Below are 27,364 nucleotides of genomic sequence, written 5' to 3'. Positions count from 1 at the left end.
CAGGACTGGCTCTCCCGAGTCTGTCAGTAGTTCTAATGGAATGTTGTCTACTCCCTGGGCATTGTTTCGACTCAGGTCTTTCAGTGCTCTGTCAAACTCTTCACGCAGTATCGTATCTCTCATTTCATCTTCATCTACATCCTTTTCCATTTCCATAATATTGTCCTCCAGTACAATGCCCTTGTTTAGGCCCTCTATATACTCCCTCCACCTTTCTGCTTTCTCTTCTTTGCTTAGAACTTAGTGAGATAACCCTCTACAGCCTTGCATTTGTCCTCTAGCCATCCCTGCTTAGCCATTTTGCACTTCCTGTCGATCTGGTTTTTGAGACGTTCGTATTCCTTTTTGCCTGCTTCATTTACTGCATTTTTATATTTTCTCCTTTCATCAATGAAATTCAATATTTTTTCTGTTACCCAAGGATTTCTACTAGCCCTAACAAAACTCCTTTACTACTTTAAGTGTCTCATTTCCTAATCTAATTCCCTCAGCATCACCCGACTTAATTCTACTACATCCCATTATCCTCGTTTTGCTAACCGCCGTCTGCTTCACGTCTGCTGTGCAGCGAGCTACCTTAATTTAAGTATTAACTGTATTTTTCTTACTTGTCACTTCTTCTTCTGCGTGTTTTTGCTTTTAGGAAGCTTTAATAGTCGAGTGCTATTAAGTGTTCCATAGATCTCGTGTTTGTTTTGAATACAGTCAGAGAGAGTCTCTTTAGTCAGCCATAGTGCCAGTAGTGTCAGTGTCGCCCTAACCGCCGTCTGCTTCACGTCTGCTGTGCAGCGAGCTACCTTAATTTAAGTATTAACTGTATTTTTCTTACTTGTCACTTCTTCTTCTGCGTGTTTTTGCTTTTAGGAAGCTTTAATAGTAGAGTGCTATTAAGTGTTCCATAGATCTCGTGTTTGTTTTGAATACAGTCAGAGAGTCCCTTTAGTCAGCCATAGTGCTAGTAGTGCTAGTGTTTGTTTTGAATACAGTCCAGAGACAGGTAGTGCTATTTTCCTTGTTTTCTACAAGAAGTGGTTAGCAATCACAGTTTAGTCAATAATCAACCGCCTTTAGTGAATTAGCAGTCTAGTTAAAAGTAAATTGATTTCTTAGGATGGATAGGATGTGTGGCTTCTGTGTACGGACGCAGGAGGAGCTGGCCACTCTTCGCGAACAGCTGAGCGTGTTGATGGCTGCGGTCAGCCGTCTTCAGGCTGCTGCCTCGGAGTGTAGCGGCAGTGGAGAGTCTGGTGCGTCGCAAGGTACACCCCAGGTGTTACATGCTTCACCCACTGTCCCTGCTGTCGAGACATCTTCGCGGGTACCGAGCGCGGTTGGGCCACCCTCTCCCCAAGGGGAGTGGCGGGTTCAGCGGCGTTCGCGGCGCACGAGGCGGAGGGTCAATGTGGTGGCTGGCCGTGTGGCATCGCCCGCTCTGCCTGTGAGTGGACATGTGGCCGCTCCTTCAGCAAGGTCCGAGCAGGCACACTGGGGGAGGGGTTTATTAGTTATTGGGAGCTCCAACGTTAGGCGGGTGATGGAGCCCCTTAGGGAAATAGCGGAAAGGTCGGGGAAGAAGGCCAGTGTTCACTCTGTCTGCTTGCCGGGGGGTCTCATCCGAGATGTGGAGGAGGCCCTACCGGCGGCGATAGAGAGCACTGGGTGCACCCGACTGCAAATTGTTGCTCATGTCGGCACCAATGACTCCTGCCGTCTGGGTTCAGAGGTCATCCTCAGTTCGTACAGGCGGTTGGCGGAGTTGGTGAAGGCGGAAAGCCTCGCTCACGGGGTGGAATCAGAGCTAACTATTTGTAGTAACGTTCCCAGAACCGATCGCGGTCCTCTGGTTTGGAGCCGAGTGGAAGGCTTAAACCAGAGGCTCAGACGATTCTGCGGAGAGCTGGGGTGCAAATTTCTCGACCTCCGCTATCGGGTGGAGAAATGTAGGGTCCCCCTGAATAGGTCAGGCGTGCACTACACGCCGGAAGCGGCTACGAGGGTAGCGGAGTACGTGTGGAGTGCACATGGGTTTGTTTTAGGTTAGAGAATTCCCTCCCTAGGCCCGACAAGACGCCTCCTGAGACGCGGCAAGGCAGGAGTAGGCAAAATGCAACAAGGAATAACAATATTAATGTGCTAATAGTAAACTGCAGGAGCGTCTATAGAAAGATCCCAGAACTGCTCTCATTAATAAACGGTCACAACGCCCATATAGTACTTGGAACAGAAAGTTGGCTGAAACCAGACGTAAACGGTAATGAAATCCTAAACTCGGATTGGAATGTATACCGCAGAGATAGGCTGGACAGTGAAGGGGGAGGCGTGTTTATAGCGATAAGAAGTGCAATAGTATCGAAGGAAATTGACGGAGATTCGAATTGTGAAATGATTTGGGTGAAGGTCACGGTTAAAGCAGGCTCAGACATGGTAATTAGATGTCTCTATAGGCCCTCGGGCTCAGCAGCTGTTGTGGCTCAGCACCTGAAGAATAATTTGGAAAATATTTCGAGTAGATTTCCCCACCATGTTATAGTTCTGGGTGGAGATTTTAATTTGCCGGATATAGACTGGGAGACTCAAACGTTCATAACGGGTGGCAGGGACAAAGAATCCAGTGAAATATTTTTAAGTGCTTTATCTGAAAACTATCTTGAGCAGTTAAACAGAAAACCGACTCGTGGCGATAACATATTAGACCTTCTGGTGACAAACAGACCCGAACTATTTGAATCAGTTAATGCAGAACAGGGAATCAGCGATCATAAAGCGGTTACTGCATCGATGATTTCAGCCGTAAATAGAAATATTAAAAAAGGTAGGAAGATTTTTCTGTTCAGCAAAAGTGACAAAAAGCAGATTACAGAGTACCTGACGGCTCAACACAAAAGTTTTGTCTCAAGTGCAGATAGTGTTGAAGATCAGTGGACAAAGTTCAAAACCATGGTACAATATGCGTTAGATGAGTATGTGCCAAGCAAGATCGTAAGAGATGGGAAAGAGCCACCGTGGTACCACAACCGAGTTAGAAAACTGCTGCGGAAGCAAAGGGAACTTCACAGCAAACATAAACATAGCCAAAGCCTTGCAGACAAACAAAAATTACGCGAAGCGAAATGCAGTGTGAGGAGGGCTATGCGAGAGTCTTTCAATGAATTCGAAAGTAAAGTTCTATGTACTGACTTGGCAGAAAATCCTAAGAAATTTTGGTCCTATGTCAAAGCGGTAGGTGGATCAAAACAAAATGTCCAGACACTCTGTGATCAAAATGGTACTGAAACAGAGGATGACAGACTAAAGGCCGAATTACTAAATGTCTTCTTCCAAAGCTGTTTCACAGAGGAAGACTGCACTGTGCTTCCTTCTCTAGATTGTCGCACAGTTGACAAAATGGTAGATATCGAAGTAGACGACAGAGGGATAGAGAAACAATTAAAATCGCTCAAAAGAGGAAAGGCCGCTGGTCCTGATGGGATACCAGTTCGATTTTACACAGAGTACGCGAAGGAACTTGCCCCCCTTCTTGCAGCGGTGTACCGTAGGTCTCTAGAAGAGCGAAGCGTTCCAAAGGATTGGAAAAGGGCACAGGTCATCCCCGTTTTCAAGAAGGGACGTCGAACAGATGTGCATAACTATAGACCTATATCTCTAACGCCGATCAGTTGTAGAATTTTGGAACACGTATTATGTTCGAGTATAATGTCTTTTCTGGAGACTAGAAATCTACTCTGTAGGAATCAGCATGGGTTTCGAAAAAGACGGTCGTGTGAAACCCAGCTCACGCTATTCGTCCACGAGACTCAGAGGGCCTTAGACACGGGTTCACAGGTAGATGCTGTGTTTCTTGACTTCCGCAAGGCGTTTGACACAGTTCCCCACAGTCGTTTAATGAACAAAGTAAGAGCATACGGACTATCAGATCAATTGTGTGATTGGATTGAGGAGTTCCTAGATAACAGAACGCAGCATGTCATTCTCAATGAAGGGAAGTCTTCCGAAGTAAGAGTGATTTCAGGTGTGCCGCAGGGGAGTGTCATAGGACCGTTGCTATTCGCAATATACATAAATGACCTGGTGGATGACATCGGAAGTTCACTGAGGCTTTTTGCAGATGATGCTGTGGTGTATCGAGAGGTTGCAACAATGGAAAATTGTACTGAAATGCAGGAGGATCTGCAGCGAATTGACGCATGGTGCACGGAATGGCAATTGAATCTCAATGTAGACAAGTGTAATGTGATGCGAATACATAGAAAGATAGGTCCCTTATCATTTAGCTACAAAATAGCAGGTCAGCAACTGGAAGCAGTTAATTCCATAAATTATCTGGGAGTACTAATTAGGAGTGATTTAAAATGGAATGATCATATAAAGTTGATCGTCGGTAAAGCAGATGCCAGACTGAGATTCATTGGAAGAATCCTAAGGAAATGCAATCCGACAACAAAGGAAGTAGGTTACAGTACGCTTGTTCGCCCAATGCTTGAATACTGCTCAGCAGTGTGGGATCCGCACCAGGTAGGGTTGATAGAAGAGATAGAGAAGATCCAACGGAGAGCAGCGCGCTTCGTTACAGGATCGTTTAGTAATTGCGAAAGCGTTACGGAGATGATAGATAAACTCCAGTGGAAGACTCTGCAGGAGAGACGCTCAGTAGCTCGGTACGGGCTTTTGTTAAAGTTTCGAGAACATACCTTCACCGAAGAGTCAAGCAGTATATTGCTCCCTCCTACATATATCTCGCTAAGAGACCATGAGGATAAAATCAGAGTGATTAGAGCCCACACAGAAGCATACCGACAATCCTTCTTTCCACGTACAATACGAGACTGGAATAGAAGGGAGAACCGATAGAGGTACTCAGGGTACCCTCCGCCACACACCGTCAGGTGGCTTGCGGAGTATGGATGTAGATGTAGATGTTATCATTACATAATGAATGTCAGCTTTATCGTCTTTATGTCGGTGCAGGTCATATCCTCCGTCCCAGTAGAATGCGCCCACATTTTCTTGGTTTTGTTCTCCATAAAGCTGCGTCCACACTACTCGTGTAGTTGTGAGACTTGTGAACTTAGGAATGATGTGGACGGAGGTGGGCTCCGAGGGCTCGCCGCGGAACAGGCTTGCGAGCCGCCCGATCATATGACTTGTCTGGCTCCGGCCTTTGTCGGTACATCAAAGGGACGCGCTGCGAGCTGCGCGAGTAGTGTGGACTGCAACAAACACCGACCGGTTGGCTCGCTGCACTCGTACAGCTTGGTCTTGGCGTTATTCTTTTTCTGTGTTGCGGACGTCGGTTTTTCTTTTAAAATAGAGTGGACCGACGATTTTGCCATTAAATTCATAAATATTTGTGAACAATATCCTGTGCTTTGAGATGCTGCAAGAAACTCCCAATATAAAAAAAAATTAATAAAGCGAAGCGTGGAATTCCATCGCCACAGAACTTCGGGTGGATGTGGCCGAATTAAAAAAAAAATACAGCTTATTAGCCACTTACAGGAAAGTTCGTCAGAACAAAAATGAGCCTGGGCTCTCTGGCACTGGGGTTGAGGAAGTGAATGCTCCAAACTGACTCGCTTTCAAAGCGTTTGAATTTCTGCACTGCAAATATCTGCTGTCGAAGACAATCAATACAGATATAAGTAAACAATATTTATTTTTGGAAATGTATAAAAAGCCTATTAACAAACATAATGGGTATCGGTCCCCACACGAGGGTATCGGATGTCAGGTGTCAGGTGGACAGGCCCAACCGACTGTCCAACAAACAAAATCAGCCTATTGATCGTCCAACAAGCCTACACTTATATAATTCGCTGGTCGGTCAGCTGATAAATTGGAGCATATATGGAGCCCCCGTGCACAGGCAGATAGTCCTCTGCCCCGTTCGCCGACCGTGTCTGCCCCGACACGCTTACAAGTAGAAGCGACAGGATGGTGAGACATCTGTTAAGACATCAGGGAATAACTTTCAAGGTACTAGAGGGAGCTGTAGAGAGCAAAAACTGTAGAGGAAGACAGGTATTGGGATACATCCAGAATATAATTGAAGATGTAGTTTGCAAGTACTACTCTGACATGAAGAGGCTAGCATAGGAGAGGAATGCGTGGTAGGCCGCATCAAACCAGTCAGGAGACTAGTGGCTCAGAAGCAAAAAGAATAAAATAAAGTTAAAAAAAAAATTCTCCACAAAATCAGTTTAAAAAAATTTGTCTGCTTTGTATTTCACCATGCTTGCCATATCTGAGGAGCGTTTATTCCCGGGCTTAGTGACAGAAGGTGGACTTCTGTCAGGTGGATGTAACGACAGCGCTGCACACAGCACAGATTGTTGGATGAAGTGACAAGGGTATCGGATGTCAGGTGGTCAGGTGTCAGACGGTCAGGCCCAACTGACTGTCCAACAAACAAAATCCGCCTGTTGATCGTCGAACTAGCCGAAACTTATATAATTTGCTGGTCGGTCAGCTGATAAATTGAAGCATATATGGGGCCCCCGTACACAGGCAGATAGTCCTCTGCCCCGTTCGCCGACCGTGTCTGCCCCGGCCCGTCTGGTGCTTATGAGAGATGGCTCCACAACAGGGTCTATTATCAGAGTGTCAGTTCAACGAGCAGAGCTCTACCTGCATGCCTGGACTGCTAACTGCCAGCCCGCAATCCGCCAAACAGTTGTCTGTGTCCACACGCAGTTGGATGGGTCGTGGAGAGGTCAGTTTACCAGTCGTGCTGTGAATGCGCATCTAGATTCACAATCTTGTTAGCATGAAGCAACTAGCTCACATTCAGGAATAACTGTTTAATTGTTAGTCGCATTCAATCCAAAAATGACCCATCCAATTCAGGAATTGATAATTTATTATTGGTTTACAGTTGTCCAAGTGTTAACTTATTTGAAACCTTGACTAAAGCTTAACCATCGAGAAGGCGTGCCTGTGTATAAAGTGCGCCGAACGCAAGTAACATTGTCTTGTACCGTTCCTTTGTTGTTTTACAATTGTGAACCTGTACCTATTCCTCCAGTACTGCTTCATCTAACCTAATGATAAGTTGTGTTGTCATATGTTCATGAAAGAAGGTTGTATACATGGAAGAATCCTGGAGATACTAAAAGGTATCACATAGATTATGTAATAGTAAGACAGAGATGTACGAACAAGGTTTTAAATTGTAAGACATTTCCAGGGGCAGATGTGGACTCTGACCACAATCTATTGGTTATGACCTGTAGATTAAAACTGAAGAAACTGCAAAAAGGTGGGAATTTAAGGAGATGGGACCTGGATAAACTGAAAGAACCAGAGGTTGTACAGAGTTTCAGGGAGAGCATAAGGGAACAATTGACAGGAATGGGGGAAAGAAATACAGTAGAAGAAGAATGGGTAGCTTTGAAGGATGAAGTAGTGAAGGCAGCAGAGGATCATGTAGGTAAAAAGACGAGGGCTAGTTGAAATCCTTGGGTAACAGACGAAATATTGAATTTAATTGATGAAAGGAGAAAATATAAAAATGCAAATATAAGAATGTAGAGGCTTATCTCACGAGGGGTAAGATAGATACTGCCTACAGGAAAATTAAAGAGAACCTAGGAGATAAGAGAACCACTTGTATAAACATCAAGAGCTCAGATGGAAACCCAGTTCTAAGCAAAGAAGGGAAAGCAGAAAGGTGGAGGGAGTATATAGAGGGTCTATACAAGGGCGATGTACTTGAGAACAATATTATTGAAAGGGAAGAGGATGTAGATGAAGATGAAGTGGGAGATACGATACTGGGTGAAGAGTTTGACAGAGCACTGAAAGACCTGAGTCGAAACAAGGCCCCCGGAGTAGACAACATTCCATTGAAACTACTGACGGCCTTGGGAGAGCCAGTCCTGACAAAACTCTACCATCTGGTGAGCAAGATGTATGAAACAGGCGACATACCCTCAGACTTCAAGAAGAATATAATAATTACAATCCCAAAGAAAGCAGGTGTTGACACATGCGAAAATTACCGAACAATCAGTTTAATAAGCCATAGCTGCAAAATACTAACACGAATTCTGTATAGACGAATGGAAAAACTAGTAGAAGCTGACCTCGGGGAAGATCAGTTTGGATTCCGTAGAAATACTGGAACACGTGAGGCAATACTGACCTTACGACTTATCTTAGAAGAAACATTAAGGAAAGGCAAACCCACGTTTCTAGCATTTGTAGACTTAGAGAAAGCTTTTGACAATGTTGACTGGAATACTCTCTTTCAAATTCTGAAGGTGACAGGGGTAAAATACAGGGAGCGAAAGGCTATTTACAATTTGTACAGAAACCAGATGGCAGTTACAAGAGTCGAGGGGCAGGAAAGGGAAGCAGTGATTGGGAAGGGAGTAAGACAGGGTTGTAGCCTCTCCCCGATGTTATTCAATCTGTATATTGAGCAAGCAGTAAAGGAAACAAAAGGAAAATTCGGAGTAGGTATTAAAATTCATGGAGAAGAAATAAAAACTTTGAGGTTCGCCGATGACATTGTAATTCTGTCAGAGACAGCAAAGGACTTGGAAGAGCAATTGAACGGAATGGACATTGTCTTGAAAAGAGGATATAAGATGAACATCAACAAAAGCAAAACGAGGATAATGGAATGTAGTCAAATTAAATCGGGTGATGCTGAGGGAATTAGATTAGGAAATGATACACTTAAAGTAGTAAAGGTGTTTTGCTATTTGGGGAGCAAAATAACTGATGATGGCCGAAGTAGAGAGGATATAAAATGTAGACTGGTAATGGCAAGAAAAGCGTTTCTGAAGAAGAGAAATTTGTTAACATCGAGTATAGATTTAAGTGTCAGAAAGTCGTTTCTGAAAGTATTTGTATGGAGTGTAGCCATGTATGGTAGTGAAACATGGACGATAACTAGTTTGGACAAGAAGAGAATAGAAGCTTTCGAAATGTGGTGCTACAGAAGAATGCTGAAGATTAAATGGGTATATCACATAATTAATGAGCAAGTATTGAATAGGATTGGGGAGAAAGGAAGTTTGTGGCACAACTTGACTAGAAGAAGGGATCGGTTGGTAGGACATGTTCTGAGGCATCAAGGGATCACCAATTTAGTATTGGAAGGCAGCGTGGAGGATAAAAATCGTAGAGGTAGACCAAGAGAAGAATACACTAAGCAGATTCAGAAGGATGGAGGTTGCAGTAGGTACTGGGAGATGAAGAAGCTTGCACACGATAGAGTTGCATGGAGAGCTGCATCAAACCAGTCTCAGGACTGAAGACCACAACAACAACAATGTTCAAGTAAGGAGCATTAATATAAAATAAACAATGAGGTAGGGGAGAAAAAATGTATGATCCATGGAAGAAAATATACCAGATTCTGAGCTAGCAGCATAATCCCACAATGAGGTAGTTTTCTACAAGATAATTAGTAGTTGAATAAGGGTTTGCCTGGGATCTGATGTAACTGTACCGTGTACTGTTTTGTGTGGGTCATTACTAAGGGGTAACACTTGTACATACCGACAGAGTGATGTATTTTGTCACTGTTTAATTAAACAGTATTTAGTTAATATAATACAACTTTATTTTACTGTTGTCCAAGCCCGCTAAGGTTAAACTGTGATTTTGCTCAGATATGTTTACTTTGCTAACATAAAACAGCTATTCTTCACATGTGTACTAACTACGCCACGCGTCATTTCTTGTTACGAAAAACCTAATTCAATTTTGAAATCGCTTTGGATAAAAGTCTCGTGACAAATTGAAAAAAAATGCGATAAATATAGCTTCGTTACCTACAGACCTGATTTGTTTACTTTAAAAAGTTCTGCTGCATATTTCAGATGACTCATAATTGGATAAGTATCCACCAACATAAATACTGTACACCTTGGGATAGCAGCAGCATTACCCGAGAAACGAACTGAATTAGAAGAAGAACAGAATCTGGACACACAGCGTATTAATCTTACCCTAGCTTCTCTCAACGTTTCACTGGTTGTATCCTTAAAACTTCCTTCCACAATGCAGTTGATACCATTTAGAGCTGTGTTTAAGTCTATTAGTTGTCTATCATTTCACATGCGTGCTTGCCCAACTAACAACCAATGTTCAAAACTTTCGTTTGGCAGTACTTCTTGCACACTGTCTCTTGGAAAATATTTATTCAAGTTCAATGTGTATAAATCCACGTTTTGTCTAAATATATAACTGGCTACTTTAATTCAGATGCTTCGTTTTCTTTTAAACGGTGTCTCGTTTGGATATAGGGCTTGTTTATTCTTACACCTTTTGAAACCACAGAATAATTTTTCTTGGTGTATCCTTGCTAGCCATTGAAGTTCACTTCAGTGCGACAAAATCTGTGAAATTTTGCAAATATGGTATTCGCTTGCATTGTTCATAACATCATAGATATTGTTATGTAATAACACATGCATCCATATCGTCAGTGAAATATATGCACAGGATACAGTGGTCGATGTGCAGTAAGCTATTTTTGTCCAAAGCGCTGCGAGAGTTCATTAGTTTGTTCAGAAGATGAGGCCACATTTTTTGCCCGCTTTCAGCTGGTGAGCTACGTGCTGCGATCACAGAATCGAGGCATATTTCTCGCAGTCTTTCTCAAACGACTTTGCAGAAACTGTATGGTAAAATTTTATTTTTGCGTTATTTATAGCTTTATACGTCAGCTTCATGATGGTGTGCCCATTATTTCTTAATTGTCGTAGTTATTGCGATATTTACATTTAAGTAAGACACTGCCCAAGATTAGAAAAAGTTTGCAATGAAAAATAGAGGCTCTGTGATTTCGTGTTTCGTTCATATTAACTAATGTGTTGCCGCATATGAAATTCAGCTAACATATCGAAGTTTTCTTTAGAATTGGCTGGAGATTGTCACCGATCTCGAGCAAATTGATTTGGTACAGCTCATTCATGTGCGATCGCACGCGCCAACGATTAAGCCAGAATGAAATATTCACAACATTCCTCATATTTCATAAACAGTTTGAGATATCCGAATGATATTGTGCCAAATGATAACATGCAAAGAGGAGAAGTCACAAAGAAGAGAGTATTTTGCTGTACGGTTATTATGCAAAACTTCATTATCTACCATGTTAGTCCACTAAGGGCAGACTTTTTGATGAAAGAATTTAGTTTTTAAGGGTTACCGATAACTGCTGAAGTGTTGTCTGTGGGTTCTGGAACAACATAAGTGAGGGTATGTCACATATATTTCTGTACTGAGGATGTGCTTTTTCATAAGCTACTGACCTTACTTCAGTTCCTCTCTTAATAACCTTAATAAACCACTGTTTCAGAATTCTCTCGCAATGTGTCCGCACATCATATTAGTGATGTTATATTGTGTAAACTCCCCTTTGTTTTGGCAAAAGAAGCAAATTTCAATATGGCAACGAGAAAAATGTAGGTTTAACTTAAATTTCGTCACTCATGACGCTTCTCTCAAAGTTACAAATGATTAACAAAAAGAAATCGCTGTTTTTGTTGCATTTTGAGCGGAATTCTTTTTAGATACTAACCAAAGAAGAGGTGACAGTAGTTTTTTTTATGGTCATCATGCAAACGTTGGAGTGGAGAGCTCCACTTAATATTTACAAAAAATATGAGTGTAGGCTTCAGTTTAGAATGACACTTCCTCTCCAGAAATGTTTCTCAAATGTTTCTAAGTTTTTCAAGTTCAGGATTTTTCGAAAACTCCATTTTACGCTTTTCCCGAACTAATAAATATTGTTTTCCTGACACACTCTCCAATCTTTGCACAGCATCATTTGCCGCTTTCACTGACTTCGACAAAGGCTGCCCTGTTCCTTGAAGTTGGCAGATCACTCCTGGCAGGATATCGAACTCGCCTGCAGCAAAATTTAAGTCATTTGTCACTTCCGGAGATTCGACAAGTTTTTTGCTTAAACATTGATGATGCTTCATTTACCAGAGCGACCACCTTCCAATCAGTTATACTCGCAAAATTTGAAGCGTTGTTAACTGCTGCTGAAACACGTCTCCCATCTCGTTATGAAAGGTCGAGGGGCAGAGGTACGTTCGATGCAATGTCTTTATATGGCTGAATCTTCACAGGGTTTTCGCAATTTGTCTGTATCCGGAAACAAGCTTCGCATCTCTTCTGACACCCTGAGAAAACCATGTGTTACTCAGGTCACGTGAACCAGGTTGCAAAATAGCGCTTTTAAGGGTTCCCAGCCTTTTTCATGTATGGTGAAGCGTCTAAGGTGGAAAGTAACATGTAGCCGTATTTGATTTCTTCAAGCCACAGTAACTATAATGAAATGGTAAATTACTGTGCAATAGTTGAACCGTTAACCTTTTCCAGGCTCTCTGCTGTAAGCGGGAATTCTTTCATAGTTCCACCTTCTTAAGGCTCTAATGATCCACCGGCGACACTGAGAATAAAACGACGCATAGGATAAGATGCCCCGTTGATTGAAATCAAGATCTCTTCTTGTTTTACTTTATTCTTAATAATTTTCATTAGTGAAGAGGAAAATCATCTGCAGCCAAGACTGCTGGTATTTTACTTTATTTCACCATGACCGGTTACGACAGAATTTTGCTGCCATCATCGGATGCACAATGCATGAAATGTAAAGCCATTACAATGTGAATTTGTCATTGAGTACAAACCCGTATGTCAGTGATAGGAAGTACATATGAAGTTTACATTCCTTTGGAAAATTGTAATTATCATGTGTACCTGCCATCACTCTCCACTCATGCTGAATTGTCAAACGCAAAAAAGAGCATATAAAATATACATTGCACCTACTGTGTGCCCAGGGGGGAAGGTGCAAGCGCGGAAAGTCGTGGCCCAAGCAAATCATAGGAAAAATTGAGCAGGCAAGCAGCCTACGGCAGAGTGAGCCGTTACATGAACGGTCAACAGCTGACGTATGCGTGCACAGATACTTGATATTTTTACAGAAATACAATTGAGAATCATTAATTGACATTCTTTTTAAAGCTAAACTAAAAAATCATTACACCATGGGTTCCAAAATATACCATATGATGCACCATTTGGCATCCATATAGTTACTAACTTTGCGTAGTGAAGCAGTCATTGTAACCGAGCATAGTATGTTCCGCTGCATGTTGTGCCATAGGGTGGCTTCCTTTGCTCCTGGCCACAGTTTGCCGGTGGCCATTCATCCTGGTGCACGGCTGGCTCGTAGTCATAGCAACATAAAAAGCTGTGCAACGGCAGTCTAGTCCGTAGTCCGTCCACACTCCGCCAGGGGCAGCGCTCCTCCTCCCTCCCCCCTCCCCCCCCCCCCCCCCCCCACGCACGTACACTAGTATTCTTTCCCCTTTCTTGCTGCCTCCTGGAAGGTGCTGCCATTCCACCATTCCATGTGATAGTTGCATTCTGGTCCAAGCTGCCAGAGTTGGCGGTCACATGTGCATGAGCTGTGCTTGCTTGTGTGAATGAATAGTGTATGTTTCGCTTTCGTTTACTGATAGGCTGTTGCCGAAATCTTATCTGTACGTGTTTCTAAATTGACCCTGTCTACAACTTAATGTGTCATCTTCATGGTAAGTAGCACTCTATCTTTTCCTACACTGATGATAGTCCAACATGAAAACTCATGTCCAACATGAGTTTTCATGTGTTGGAAACTGAAGCAGAAATTAGGAACAATAATGAAAACATGTCTTAGCTGCAGCACTCATTGTGCTTTTTGAAGGAAGAAATAATGATCTAAAAGCCAATAAAAGGCATTTATTCCGGCAATTAGGCGCTTGTATAAAAAAGGTAGAAAAAGTTTAAATAAAGACGCATTGTTTCAATCACAAAGATGTAAAACGTACAGATAAACTTACAAATTGAAGATAGATTTAACACATTTAAAAAAGCATTTTGCCAAATTCTCGTCTCTAATCATCACCATCTTGAAATCAAACGACATGTAAACTACTGTTGTTCGAGTGCAGTAGCATTCTTGAATTACGTGTTTCTAATTAATATAACTCCCAGTAACAAAATGAAAGAGGCTGCTGTGACGAGATTCACTGATATGTTACACATATAGTTAATTGTAAAATTTAATGTTGGAGGTCAATATGAATGATAATTTTTTATAGTTTTTAGTGAGGGAATAGTGTGTCATTTATTTTGTGTTGATGGTTGGGAGTGACAGGGCATTATATAACAATACATCCGACGTTGACAGTTACAAAGCAGTGCAATTACAATTAGTACATTTCCCCAAGGAAATAGTAGTCTAGAAACTCCACATACCACAGCTCTCGAACAATATACACAGTTATCGACTTTTCCATAGTTTCTCTGTGATACTGAAGCGATCGCTACCTTCTGAACGAATATTCCATTTACGGTGAGCTACAGACTTTGTCCAACAATTCCTCATTTGGTCAAGTTTGCTGCTCGTTAAAGTAGTCGTATAGCACTCATCATTCAGTCTGTATTCGCGAACATGACCACAATAGGCAATTTTTCTTTGTTAAAAGTATTGTCCGAATTGTTGTTATTATGAAATATCGTAACATTCAAGTAGCATTTTCGTTCAATATCCTAACAAAAAACTTTTATTTTTATGTAATTAATACTTCTAAGTCATAAAATTTCCAGATTTTGTCACATAATCGAAACCGCCGTTTTACTGGCAGTAATTCTGTCGACGTCACACTCGAGAATTTAAACTGAGCTATATATGTCATAGAAGAGTTAACCGATGTAGTGTTTTCCCGTACTTTACATGCAAACAGATTAGTTATTTAGCGATGGAAAACGGATTTACAACTTTTAAGTAACAATGAAAAGAAATTTTGTGAAGGCTGATGGTGGAAACCTCCAGAAAGCTGATGAATTTATGGTATCTTCGTTCTTCAGAAACAATCCAGATTTATATGTTCCAAAAGTAAGAAACGTGAAAACTGCACTGCATGGCGACTGGGGCGGAGGTACCGCGACGCAGCAATAACTCGTAGAACTGGCTTACAACTGAGGGAATCTAGAACTGGATTATTTGCTCGGATCTTGTTGAAAAGAATTTCCAGGACAGCTTGTGAAAGCATACGCAATAAAGCACAGTGGAATTCTTCTCAGACCCTACTGCGGTTGTAGCCAGAACTACTACTGTTTCCTAGGTGCCTCTTTCCTCAATTTTGAAATTTTCAGACAGCGTAATAACACTCGTTAGGAACTGAGAGCAACATCGTATTTGCCTTCAACAGCTTTACACATAGTCATTTTTCTGTTCCTTCAAAACATTAATTTGAACAACCAGCAGAACATTAATGTATCTGTTATTCTAGTGCATACTAACTGCTGCTGAAACTATATGATGTAAAAGTGCGTAACAACGACCAGCTTTCATTTTATCGTAATGTCCTGGTGTTATCACATTTTCTCGTAGGTTACAAGCAATGTTCAGTAAGAACAATGCGGTCGGAAATTGTTCAGTGTCCTCTCAGATTCTTCACAACAAGCGCTACATCAGGCACGAACTTCACTTTCTAAACACCATTCTTGTGACTCATCTAAAATTGGTCAGGTGTAGAATGAAGATAATAAATGAAAATAGATATTATAACGTAATAGCACGTAGAATTTTAAAGTTCTTGCATAACTGTTTTACGATTAAAATATGCTTAAGGCGACAGTAGTATTAAGCAAGGAGAACCGTAAGAAAAAAGAAATTTAAAAAAACTTGCTTGAATATTGAACGACCATTCGAACACGGAATCAGAGGTCCAGAACGACACCTATTACGCTTCAAGCAACAACGTGTTCGTATGTGATGCTCACTTACATCAGAATCATTCTCACAGAAGTAAACTACCCTATGCTATGGATCAAGTGAAGTGAATTTGGGAAACAGTGGAAAATGGAAATTTCGGCACTAGGTACAAAGAGATAGTGACAATCATGTGGTCGTTCACAGAGCTTCAGTCATCCAATTTCTGCGTCTTTTGAACAAAAACGTCGAGATTCTGTTCTAATTTTTCAACCCACCATAAGTATTATATCTCACTTTCAAGCAAAAGTCAGAACACGATTATTTATAAGGCTTAATCCTCCGCCGGCAACATAAAAATGACTCCTTGCTCTACAAAACTACAAGTTTTCCTCATCTACCATTTGCTTGCATCCAGTTTGTCAATGGTTATACTTGCGAACTCTTATGCTAATTAATCTTTATCGAAATTAAAGATAATATCTTCAGTTTTTTTCCCTAGTAAGTCTACAAACACTTCATACAAGGCTCAAGTGATACTATCAGTGGGGTGCATGTAATTTAATCTCAAATTATTTTCATACTTACTTATGTTCCTAAACACAAGTATTAGATGGATATGCTTTGTAGCCTTTTACATGAAAGTAGCATCAACTATTTGATTTACATGAAAACATACAATGAGATACTTAGTTTATATATCTGACAAGCATCCTCGCCAAAGCCTCACAAAAATATATTTCAATCATCTGAAATCAATAACAGCCACATCATCAAGAAAACGTTAAAAATATGCCCGGATCTAGCAGTTCATGTGAATTACACCAACAAAAAAATGAATACTATTTTGAGATTTAATAGAATCTAGAAGGAAATATAAGGAACGGTTTAAATAAAGGAGCGTGAATGAAATATAACGATAAACATTTCATATTATGCTGGAAAATAATTTATTCACGTGCTCATAGTTAGAAAACAACACTTCAGTCTTCCCGTAATGGACACCATGGGCAATGACACATTGTATTTAACAGTTGACAGTCACTGTTTACAATTTCCTCGTAGGCAAGCCGAACAGACCGCGAATCAGGTCAATGAATGCGTCGACGTCGATGCCAGCGTCCCTCAGTTTCTGGAGCAGCTCCTGGTACTCTGGCAGCGAGTTCAGAGTTTCCACGATCGACTACAACAGATGAATAGTCCACGTAAACTTTGGGTACTAAGTATCCTCCTGAAAGGTCAGCTAACTACTGATCAAAACATGACGCCTCACCTGGAATTCGGGAGACCTGATCCTGTCGTACAGCTCCTTGAAGTCGGGGCTGGTTTCCAGCTTCTCGTCGAACAGAGCCCGGAGTTCGTCCAGTGGCAAGATGGCGAGAATCTCGTCGACCATGGAACGGATGCTCCTGGTGCGTCTCAGCTTGGACGGAGGGGTAAGCTGGGGCAGTCCCAGGAAGTCGTGTAGAGCGTTCACGTATTTGTAGACATCGAGGCCGGACTCTTGCAGGTAGTTGAGGAACTGTGGAGAAGAAGGTAACAATTTAACGTATCCACAATAAAAGAATAATGCGTCGGTCTGCAACTGGTACAGGTTGAGATCCTTACATCAATGTATTCTGGGAGAGCGTCGATGGCCAGGACAATGCTCTTGAAGTCATCAGAGAGTATGTACTGAACAGCAGCCTGCACCTCAGGGTCGTTGGCCAAGTGGTCGAGCACGATAGCGACAATTTCGTCGACGGGGATGAGGGCGAGGAAGTCGTTGAGGTCATCCTGGAGGTCGCGGTTGGCCTTCTTGGCAGATACATGGAGTCGAACCTTGTTGCTGGAGCCTAAGAGAGAATGAAGAGAGACTTTAAGTACTCTAGAAGCGAAATTTTGTGCTTGTCTCTGAAATACGACAATCTTTGAAAGAATGCCTGTTAGATACTAATGGTTTCATTACTTATGGTACATAGTGTGTTACTTACTTGTTGGCAGGCCGAAAAGACCGCGAATCAGGTCAATGAATGCGTCGACGTCGATGCCAGCGTCCCTCAATTTCTGGAGCAGCTCCTGGTACTCTGGCAGCGAGTTCAGAGTTTCCACGATCGACTACAACAGATAAACAGGCCAAATAAGCTTCACGTACTAAGTCTCCTCCAGAAATGTCAATTAACGACTTACCAACATATGACGACTCACCTGGAATTCGGGAGACCTGATCCTGTCGTACAGCTCCTTGAAGTCGGGGCTGGTTTCCAGCTTCTCGTCGAACAGAGCCCGGAGTTCGTCCAGTGGCAAGATGGCGAGAATCTCGTCGACCATGGAACGGATGCTCCTGGTGCGTCTCAGCTTGGACGGAGGGGTAAGCTGGGGCAGTCCCAGGAAGTCGTGTAGAGCGTTCACGTATTTGTAGACATCGAGGCCGGACTCTTGCAGGTAGTTGAGGAACTGTGGAGAAGAAGGTAACAATTTAACGTATCCACAATAAAAGAATAATGCGTCGGTCTGCAACTGGTACAGGTTGAGATCCTTACATCAATGTATTCTGGGAGAGCGTCGATGGCCAGGACAATGCTCTTGAAGTCATCAGAGAGTATGTACTGAACAGCAGCCTGCACCTCAGGGTCGTTGGCCAAGTGGTCGAGCACGATAGCGACAATTTCGTCGACGGGGATGAGGGCGAGGAAGTCGTTGAGGTCATCCTGGAGGTCGCGGTTGGCCTTCTTGGCAGATACATGGAGTCGAACCTTGTTGCTGGAGCCTAAGAGAGAATGAAGAGAGACTTTAAGTACTCTAGAAGCGAAATTTTGTGCTTGTCTCTGAAATACGACAATCTTTGAAAGAATGCCTGTTAGATACTAATGGTTTCATTACTTATGGTACATAGTGTGTTACTTACTTGTTGGCAGGCCGAAAAGACCGCGAATCAGGTCAATGAATGCGTCGACGTCGATGCCAGCGTCCCTCAATTTCTGGAGCAGCTCCTGGTACTCTGGCAGCGAGTTCAGAGTTTCCACGATCGACTACAACAGATAAACAGGCCAAATAAGCTTCACGTACTAAGTCTCCTCCAGAAATGTCAATTAACGACTTACCAACATATGACGACTCACCTGGAATTCGGGAGACCTGATCCTGTCGTACAGCTCCTTGAAGTCGGGGCTGGTTTCCAGCTTCTCGTCGAACAGAGCCCGGAGTTCGTCCAGTGGCAAGATGGCGAGAATCTCGTCGACCATGGAACGGATGCTCCTGGTGCGTCTCAGCTTGGACGGAGGGGTAAGCTGGGGCAGTCCCAGGAAGTCGTGTAGAGCGTTCACGTATTTGTAGACATCGAGGCCGGACTCTTGCAGGTAGTTGAGGAACTGTGGAGAAGAAGGTAACAATTTAACGTATCCACAATAAAAGAATAATGCGTCGGTCTGCAACTGGTACAGGTTGAGATCCTTACATCAATGTATTCTGGGAGAGCGTCGATGGCCAGGACAATGCTCTTGAAGTCATCAGAGAGTATGTACTGAACAGCAGCTTGCACCTCAGGGTCGTTGGCCAAGTGGTCGAGCACAATGTTGACAATTTCGTCGACGGGGATGAGGGCGAGGAAGTCATTGAGGTCATCCTGGAGGTCGCGTGTGTGTACGCTAATACCGGGGGCAGGAACAGCCTTTGCTGAAATTAATGAGCAGTGCAATGCATTTAGTTCGCTTCATCATTGAGTAGGTATGTGGTTTCACTATGTAAAAACAGGTATTGTAAAATTTATATTATCATAATACGGTTATGCTACCTGCTGTTATCCCGAGGACAGCGAAGAGGATGAAGATCGTCTTCATCTGCAAATTAGAACGGACATTGTATTTAGTTAAAGTTCCTTCAAGAGATTCACCTCTAGTGTGCACTTCTTAGCGTCTATAAGGCGTGCATGTCGCTTACCTCGAGCACGTCTCGCTGCTTTGCTTCCAGCTATGTGATCTGTCCTAATACTGCTCACTATTTATATTGTCTCTTATCTCTGTAGCGAGACACCTGTGTTGTGGTGATTTGCTTTATCTGTGTGAACGATCGATTGCAAAGGGACTGATTATTAGGAAGACACGTGTGGTAATTCTGATAATAACATTCTCACGAAACTAACACATTTAACGTGTGTGACGCATACGTTTTACGTGACCACCACTATTGCTGCCGTCTCACGGTGTCGTGCGTTGCTAAGCGAGCTATCTCACTTATTCATTACCCTGGGAAAATGAAACTGCGCCTTTTACTGAACCTTATTTAGTGTTAGGCTGTGTTTTAATCTTTGTTCAGACATCTTCAGTTAGGTTTTCTTTCGTTTTCTTTAATAACTTTAGATAAAATACGGAATGTTCCTTTAAACAATCCATGCTCGATTTCGTCTCCTATTTTTTCCGAAACTATTCGTACAGTGTTGTTACTTGAATGTGAAACTCTTCTCTCTTTCTGTAGCTTCCTATTTCGCATACAACGTCAGTTCATGTCTGTTCGTCTGTTCATAGCGTTAGGGTTCCTTACTACAATCGTAATAGGAAAAGGCAAACCCTATTTGCAACCTTTGATTGATTTCATCAACAAAATTCTTTTCGTGACTTATCTTTGTTTATTCCGATTTGTTTTCATTTTGAAAGCAGTCCCTGGCATTATTGCCAATTATTCGTGAGTTTTTGTCCTCCCAAGTATGAGCCTAATTGATTAGTGAACATCGATACATCTGTGAATTATTCTTTCCATATTGGACTGATCTTTAGAAAGTAGCGACAGGTCTAAGATTACATAAAATATTTGTCCACGCCAAACGTACGTGGCTCGATAATTGCTAAGGAGCAACTGACACTCACCGAGGTTCCATTGGCAATTGTTGCAGAACAATCGACACTTGCTATGGAACACTAGACAAATATAGTAAAAGGAAATATAGAAGGCGGGATTTGTTAGGTGCAGTGAAGTCTGGACAGGAATGCGCTATATGCGTTCGACTGTGCACGGTGTTTGCCGAAGGTTGTTGTGGAATATATTAGTGTGTCATTCCCTACGGTACGCCAACATGTCTGTTAGACATGATTTGATTGCTTATGATCGTGGATGAGCAGTTCGACGGCTCAAAACCGGCGTGGCAACAGTAAGGGGTATGTCCAAAAGTGTCTTTCCATGATTAAAAAAGACTGTTGAAGGTGGAAAAGCAGTGTGAAAGCGTGCCGGTGGTAACAGACAGACCACAACATCACAAGAGGATCCATGCATTGTCCTCGTGGCGAAAAGGAACAAACATCTCACTTCTAGGCAGATCTTGCAGGCCTTGTAACCGGTACCAGTACACGCGTCTCTGCCAGAAGCATTTTGCTACGATTAAATCATGCTGCTTTGTATGTGTGGAAGCTGTTATATGGAGAATGTTTGTTAGGATAACTGGAGAGTGATGTTCTCCAATGACTCCTGCTTCACTGTGGCAAGTGGTTCTGCCCACCAGTTAGTCCGGAGAGATGGGTGAACACGCTACCCACCACAGAATGTTCATGGACGTCATCATTGTGGCCTACAGATTACATTGTGGGCAGGCATTATGTACAATGGCCGAATACCGTTGCATAGCTTTGCGCGACGATTCAATTACAGCGTAGCGCTATTCCAGAGAGATTATTCTGGATCACGTCCTTCTGTTTCGGGGTGCGGCAGGTCACGACTCTTTGTTTATGGACGACATTGCCCTCAAACCCAGGATCGCTGAGGTGTCGGACACGGTGTACTGAAAAACGCGCCCAGTGAGATTCGCGCCCAAAAAGGGTCGAGGACGGGTCCGCTAATCCCCTTGCCCGGCAGACGAAAGAGTAATTGACGCTACCTGGAGGTTTCCGAGCTGGAGTTTTCAGCCGTCAGACAAAGAGAGAGAGAGAGAATTAAGTTTCTACCACACACCACCTCAAACTGCAGTAAATACAAGAGATTGCATTCTTTTGCTTCACTTGCAGTGTCATTCAGCAGTCATTATCAATATCATTTTCATTATAACAACTACACTCCTTGAATATTCAGGGATATCAGGTGACTCTATACTTGGGCGATTAGTAATGTCACTTAATTTTAAATGTTAATTTATAAAAACTAGCGAGGAATTGGGTTGGTGACTCTTGAATGAGGAGTATAATTATAAAGGGTTCACTTTTGTTTTGGTGTATTGTAAAGCACATATACCGTATTTTAAAAATAATCTGATTTCCATCACACTTTATCCAGGCTTTGGACTGGCTAAAGAGCAAATGTCATTTACGCGTGTTTAAAATCAGCTTATAAGCATCGTCAATATTTTTTAAATTTTTATTACTTTTTATATAAGTTACTATTTACATTTGAGCACTATTGTATCTATATACATCTTATGATAAATTCAGTCAAGTTTCTGTAGGTTGAATATGGCTTTCAAGCAATCCTTGATCTCACCATCCTCTTCGCATTTTTTTACTATTTTTCCCCAGCTTTCATCCGTTTCATGTAGACTGGTTTTTTTCCGTTTACCTTCCATACTCAGTTCTGCCCTCATTAAGGCGCACACTGAATTTTCTGCTTCTCTTTTCAAACACCTAACAACGTCATTAATTTTCGGGTTTGGTTTAGCAAGCATGTTATTAATTTTGTGGTGCCAACCTTCTACAGCGTTGGTTGTTCGGTGGCGCTGTTTGTAGTAGCTCCAAAGGTTGATAGGGGTTTCTTCATTTTCCAGCGATCTATCTCCGAAGTAGTCAAAAAATATAGAAAGTTTGGGGATATCCAGTGCATGTGAATGTATCTCCAGTCAAGCATCACATACATCTTCAGCCCATAGAAACGCCAGCACAGCACACATGCGAACATGTTGTCTGACTTCTTCGTTTTCTTTGTATTCACGAGTAAGTCCTAGCTCTTGAACTTTTCTCCGGAGACACTTTTTCATGTGGAAATAACATCCATGCACTTCAGCTGTCGGAAATACAACTTTAATTGCTGAAATCGCAGCTTATTCGAAGTCTACAGTCACGTTTGCAGGTATCCATTCTGGAATTTTTTCCATCAAATTTCGGAGAAGACGGACGTACGTCTCTTTTCTTTTGTTTGGCAGTAGTGCAAAGGCAACTGGATGGATGTTTGTCTCATTATTTGTACTCCCAAAGTCGGCGTGAGTGGTGTATATTTGCGAAAACCGTTTGCTGCAGCACTTGAGCGTACCATCCATAAAAAAGTCTTGTTTACTCTTTAGAGCCTCTCTTCCTTCCCTTCTGCTAAAAACTATTATCCTCTCTCCTAGTTTGTCGTCGCTTAACAGAAAACTGCTGCCATCGTTCATAGCTAGTAAATCTGCCTTTAGGTCAATTTATTATCTTGTCAGTGGGTCTCTCTCATTTCCCTGTGACTTTGCTCACTGGTAGTACAAAGCTCTCGTCGTTGTTTGCTGCTCTGGCATTTCAGTGACAAAATCGTAGCCTCTATTATGCAGGCAGCCCAGCTCCTCTGAATATATTTTTGAAACAGACGTCTCTTCGTCTCTTGCCCTCTTCTTCGCGTGGTTCAAAGTCGTCCTTACTTCCAACCGAGCGACATCCGGAGGTCCACATTCATGCCCGAATGAAAGAAGCGCTGTCGAATCCTTCGTTTTCAGCATTCCTCGGCAGTGGTTTGCTCTCTATCTTGAACAGCGCCACGTTACTGTTCCATCTTCTTTAGTTCTCTTCACTATGTAAGAATAACCTTCGTAGTGGCAACATGGCTTACCATGATTAGTGGTTGAAAATTACATATCTGAACTACTGTGTCAAAAATACATGAATCGCGTGATGTGAACTCTTAAACAGCCAGAGCTGAGAGCGACACTAAGGCTGTGTTTTGTGTATCAAGCAGTCGGCGGCTGTGCCTAGTACCGGGGGGGGGGGGGGGGGGGGGGGGAGGAAGTTCCCAAGTTCCCTGTGTCCTAGGAGCAGGTAGTTTAGGGTGATTAGGACGGCCTGGGCACGGGTAAGCCCGACACAAAGGGAGCAGGTATTGGGGGCGAATCTCTCACATTTCTGATTGGGCGGGGATCTCACTGGGCGCAATTTTCATAGATTCGTCGGACATTCTGGAAGGTGAAGATACTGAACACATGGAATGGTCTATATACTTTCCGGACCTAAACTCTTTACAGCATTCCTAGGATACACTTGGCAGAAGTGTTTCTCAACTTCTCGATGAACATCTCCTCCCCAAACCGTGAAAGAACTGCAAACAGCCTTGAGAGAGTGGGACAACAAATCCAAAGGACTCCACACCAATTTAGTAGCCAGCATGAATAACAGGTGTAAAATGTTCATTATGCTCGAGGAGGGCATAGTCCTTACTGAGAGCCGATATTGATCTTTTTTTGGGAGTATGACCTGTGTCAAATATGAAAGTTATTTATGTCTGTTATCTTGGTTTCCCATGTGATAAGCCGGCTGCTGTGGCCAAGCGGTTCTATGCGCTTCAGTCCGGAACCGCGCTGCTGCTACGGTCTCAGGTTAGACTCTCTCTCTGGCTCTGGCTCTGGCTCTGAGCACTATGGAACTCAACATCTGAGGTCATCAGTCCCCAAAAAAATAGAACTACTTAAACCTAACTAACCTAAGGACATCACACACATCCATGCCCGAGGCAGGATTCGAACCTACGACCAAAGCTGTGCGCGGTTCCAGACTGAAGCGCCTAGAACCGCTCGGTCACAATGGCCGGTGCTCGCAAAATGGTTCAAATGGCTCTGAGCACTATGGTACTCAACTTCTGAGGTCATCAGTCCCCTAGAACTTAGAACTACTTAAACCTAACTAACCTAAGGACATCACACACATCCATGCCCGAGGCAGGATTCGAACCTACGACCATAGCTGTGCGCGGTTCCACACTGAAGCGCCTAGAACCGCTCGGTCACAGTGGCCGGTGCTCGCAAAATGGTTCAAATGACTCTGAGCACTATGGGACTCAACTTCTGAGGTCATCAGTCCCCTAGAACTTAGAACTACTTAAACCTAACTAACCTAAGGACATCACACACATCCATGCCCGAGGTAGGATTCGAACCTGCGACCGTAGCAGTCGCACGGTTCCGGACTGCGCGCCTAGAACCGCGAGATCACCGCGGCCGGCCGGTGCTCGCAGGTTCGAATCCTGCCTCGGGCATGGATGTGTGATATGTACTCGTAATTGCAAGAGCATTAATCAACAAGGGGTACGCATAATCAGGAGACATCGATTGCGTGAAACGCGGCATGAATTATAACGATCAGAGAGAGAAACGTTTTCATAATATTAATATGTGAACCCAAAAATTGAAGTATAGATTCTTAATGTTAATTATACAAGGAGGCCACTAAACGCATAGTATTAGAAACATACTTTACCATATACCTGTACAAAGAAAAAAAATTGTACGTAGCTGTTAAGAGTCGTAAAAGGAAGTAGATGCACTCATATTTATAATTCTGATAATACCTTCTCTGTGATGCATTGAAATCACCAATACGTGAAAATCGGAAACTCCCGTCTCACACTTCTGTGGGTGAAGTGACACACGACAGCAGCAACACTCTGTGAAATCGAAACATAGGGACGTCCATGTTTACTTGATTCATGTGCAGTAGCACATGCATACCGGGCAGTAACAGTGCATCATATGTTAGGTTGATGAACTTTCAGCGTTGGAAATCAAAATATCGCAGTAACGAAAGCGTCTCATGCAGTAAACGTACTGAAACTTCCTGGCAGATTAAAACTGTGTGCCGGACCGAGACTCGAACTTGGGACCTTTGCCTTTCGCGGGCAAGTGCTCTACCATCTGAGCTACCCAAGCACGACTTACGCCCCCTCCTCACAGGTTTACTTCCGCCAGTACCTCGGCTCCTACCTTCCAAACTTTACAGAAGCTCTCCTGCGAACCTTGCAGGACTAGCACTCCTCAAAGAAAGGATATTGCGGAGACATGGCTTAGCCACAGCCTGGGGAATGTTTCCAGAATGAGATTTTTACTATGCAGCGGAGTGTGCGCTGATATGAAACTTCCTGGCAGATTAAAACTGTGTGCTGGACCCAGACTCGAACTCGGGACCTTTGCCTTTCGCGGGCAAGTGCTCTACCTTCTGAGCTACCGAAGCACGACTCACGCCCCGTCCTCACGGGTCACGAGTTCAAGTCTCGATCCGGCACATAGTTTTAATCTTCCAGGAAATTTCATATCAGCGCACGCTCTGCTGCAGAGTGAAAATCTCATTATGGAGTAAACATACTGTTTATTATCGTCATTTATCACTTACTTTTTTGTAGGAGTTTCTTTGTGCTCATTGACCTCTCTTACCACAAAATTTTAAGTAAGTTGACAATTTTCAGTTCGTTTACTTTGAATAGCCACGTCTTTCTCTCTTATATGGCAACGATGTTTGTTTTACGTTATACGTCGAAGAAGAAGACTAACGATTTGACTGAAAGACGAAGATTCAATGATGCACACTTTTGTGCAGACAGAGTAGTAGGAGTAATGTCGCTGTTGATAATAATAATTCCATTGCTGTAATGAAAGATAAATTTGAATGACTACGCCACGTAATTCCAAATAATTTGAGGGTAATAACTGTGATTTGATGAATTTACAGTGCAGATTCTGTAATGCATATAATTACCCGTCTGAGGTTACCTTACGTGAGAAACGGCATTCGCATTGTACCGTCATAAGAGAAAATTAACTTGTTGAGATCAGCTCCATTGATTCATTTGATTGAATATCGACCACAGGCGATACTAGCCCCTATTAATGTGTGAGGCTCCGTGTTCCATCCCCGAGATTTCTTTGGAACTTACGTTACAGTCTGATATGTATCGAATCAATATAGATCTGACAGCAGATGGACAACATTTTGTGCTATGGATACTGATAATGCCATCGGACAGAGAATGGTAAGAAAATGGTTTTCTCGTTTCCAGCATTACTGGCTCGTCAGGCTTTGATGAAGTCGTTTAACGCAACAAACTGACATTCATCTGTGTCAGGATAATCGACAACTAACGCATGTAATGAAATGCACTCATTCCACTATCACAGAACATTCCTTAAGCAGCTTGCGAAGTGATCAAGAGCATAGGGACTGTGATCACTTCAAAGATATATGAATGGGTCTCATCTCGTGATGAAAGAACCACAACAATCACACTCTTTCGGACTACACATATATGTGGATGAATAAACACAAGGAATTCATAATAATTAAGGAGAAAGAGATACTTACAGCAAATCCTAGGGCTCATGTTCAGTTCAGTGACAGTGCAGATCACGGACTGAGCTGTGGTGATTGTTGACGAGAGACAGAGCCGTGGATAGACCGTTGCTGGTGGTATATTAAATACATCCCTATTCAATGAGCTGCCCTAAAGTTACCGAACTAGCTGCGGGAGGGGGGGAGGAGGGGTATCTGGCCCGTCAGAATAGGTCCGAATGGTTAACTTATCCCCTATGGCTGCACAACAGACCTTATTCACCAAACCTGAAGTGATAATACTAACAGACAATGCATACAATGACTTCGATCAAATTGAGAGGCGTGTGATCGGGATGGATACATGTACACTCATGCTCATAAATTAAGGATAATGCTGACACATGGTGAA

At 42.7% G+C, this 27,364-nt stretch overlaps 1 protein-coding gene across 1 annotated transcript; it reads right to left on the bottom strand.

Annotated features, from left to right (window-relative positions):
• Positions 1 to 16,663: 16,663 nt before the first annotated feature.
• Positions 16,664 to 19,719, bottom strand: LOC126331465 (uncharacterized). Its single transcript, XM_049996495.1, has 11 exons — positions 19,649 to 19,719; positions 19,503 to 19,548; positions 19,167 to 19,384; positions 18,832 to 19,080; positions 18,618 to 18,741; positions 18,253 to 18,479; positions 17,918 to 18,166; positions 17,704 to 17,827; positions 17,339 to 17,565; positions 17,004 to 17,252; positions 16,664 to 16,913 (listed from the first exon to the last, which is right to left on the bottom strand). Exons 2-11 carry the CDS (start codon positions 19,546 to 19,548, stop codon positions 16,779 to 16,781), a joined length of 1,848 nt encoding a protein of 615 aa, XP_049852452.1. The 5' UTR covers positions 19,649 to 19,719; the 3' UTR covers positions 16,664 to 16,778.
• Between the last annotated feature and the right edge of the window lie 7,645 nt (positions 19,720 to 27,364).

The sequence above is a fragment of the Schistocerca gregaria genome, chromosome 2 (genome assembly GCF_023897955.1).
Source record: "Schistocerca gregaria isolate iqSchGreg1 chromosome 2, iqSchGreg1.2, whole genome shotgun sequence".
Lineage (NCBI taxonomy): Eukaryota > Metazoa > Arthropoda > Insecta > Orthoptera > Acrididae > Schistocerca > Schistocerca gregaria.
This window is presented reverse-complemented; position numbering and strand designations above follow the sequence as displayed.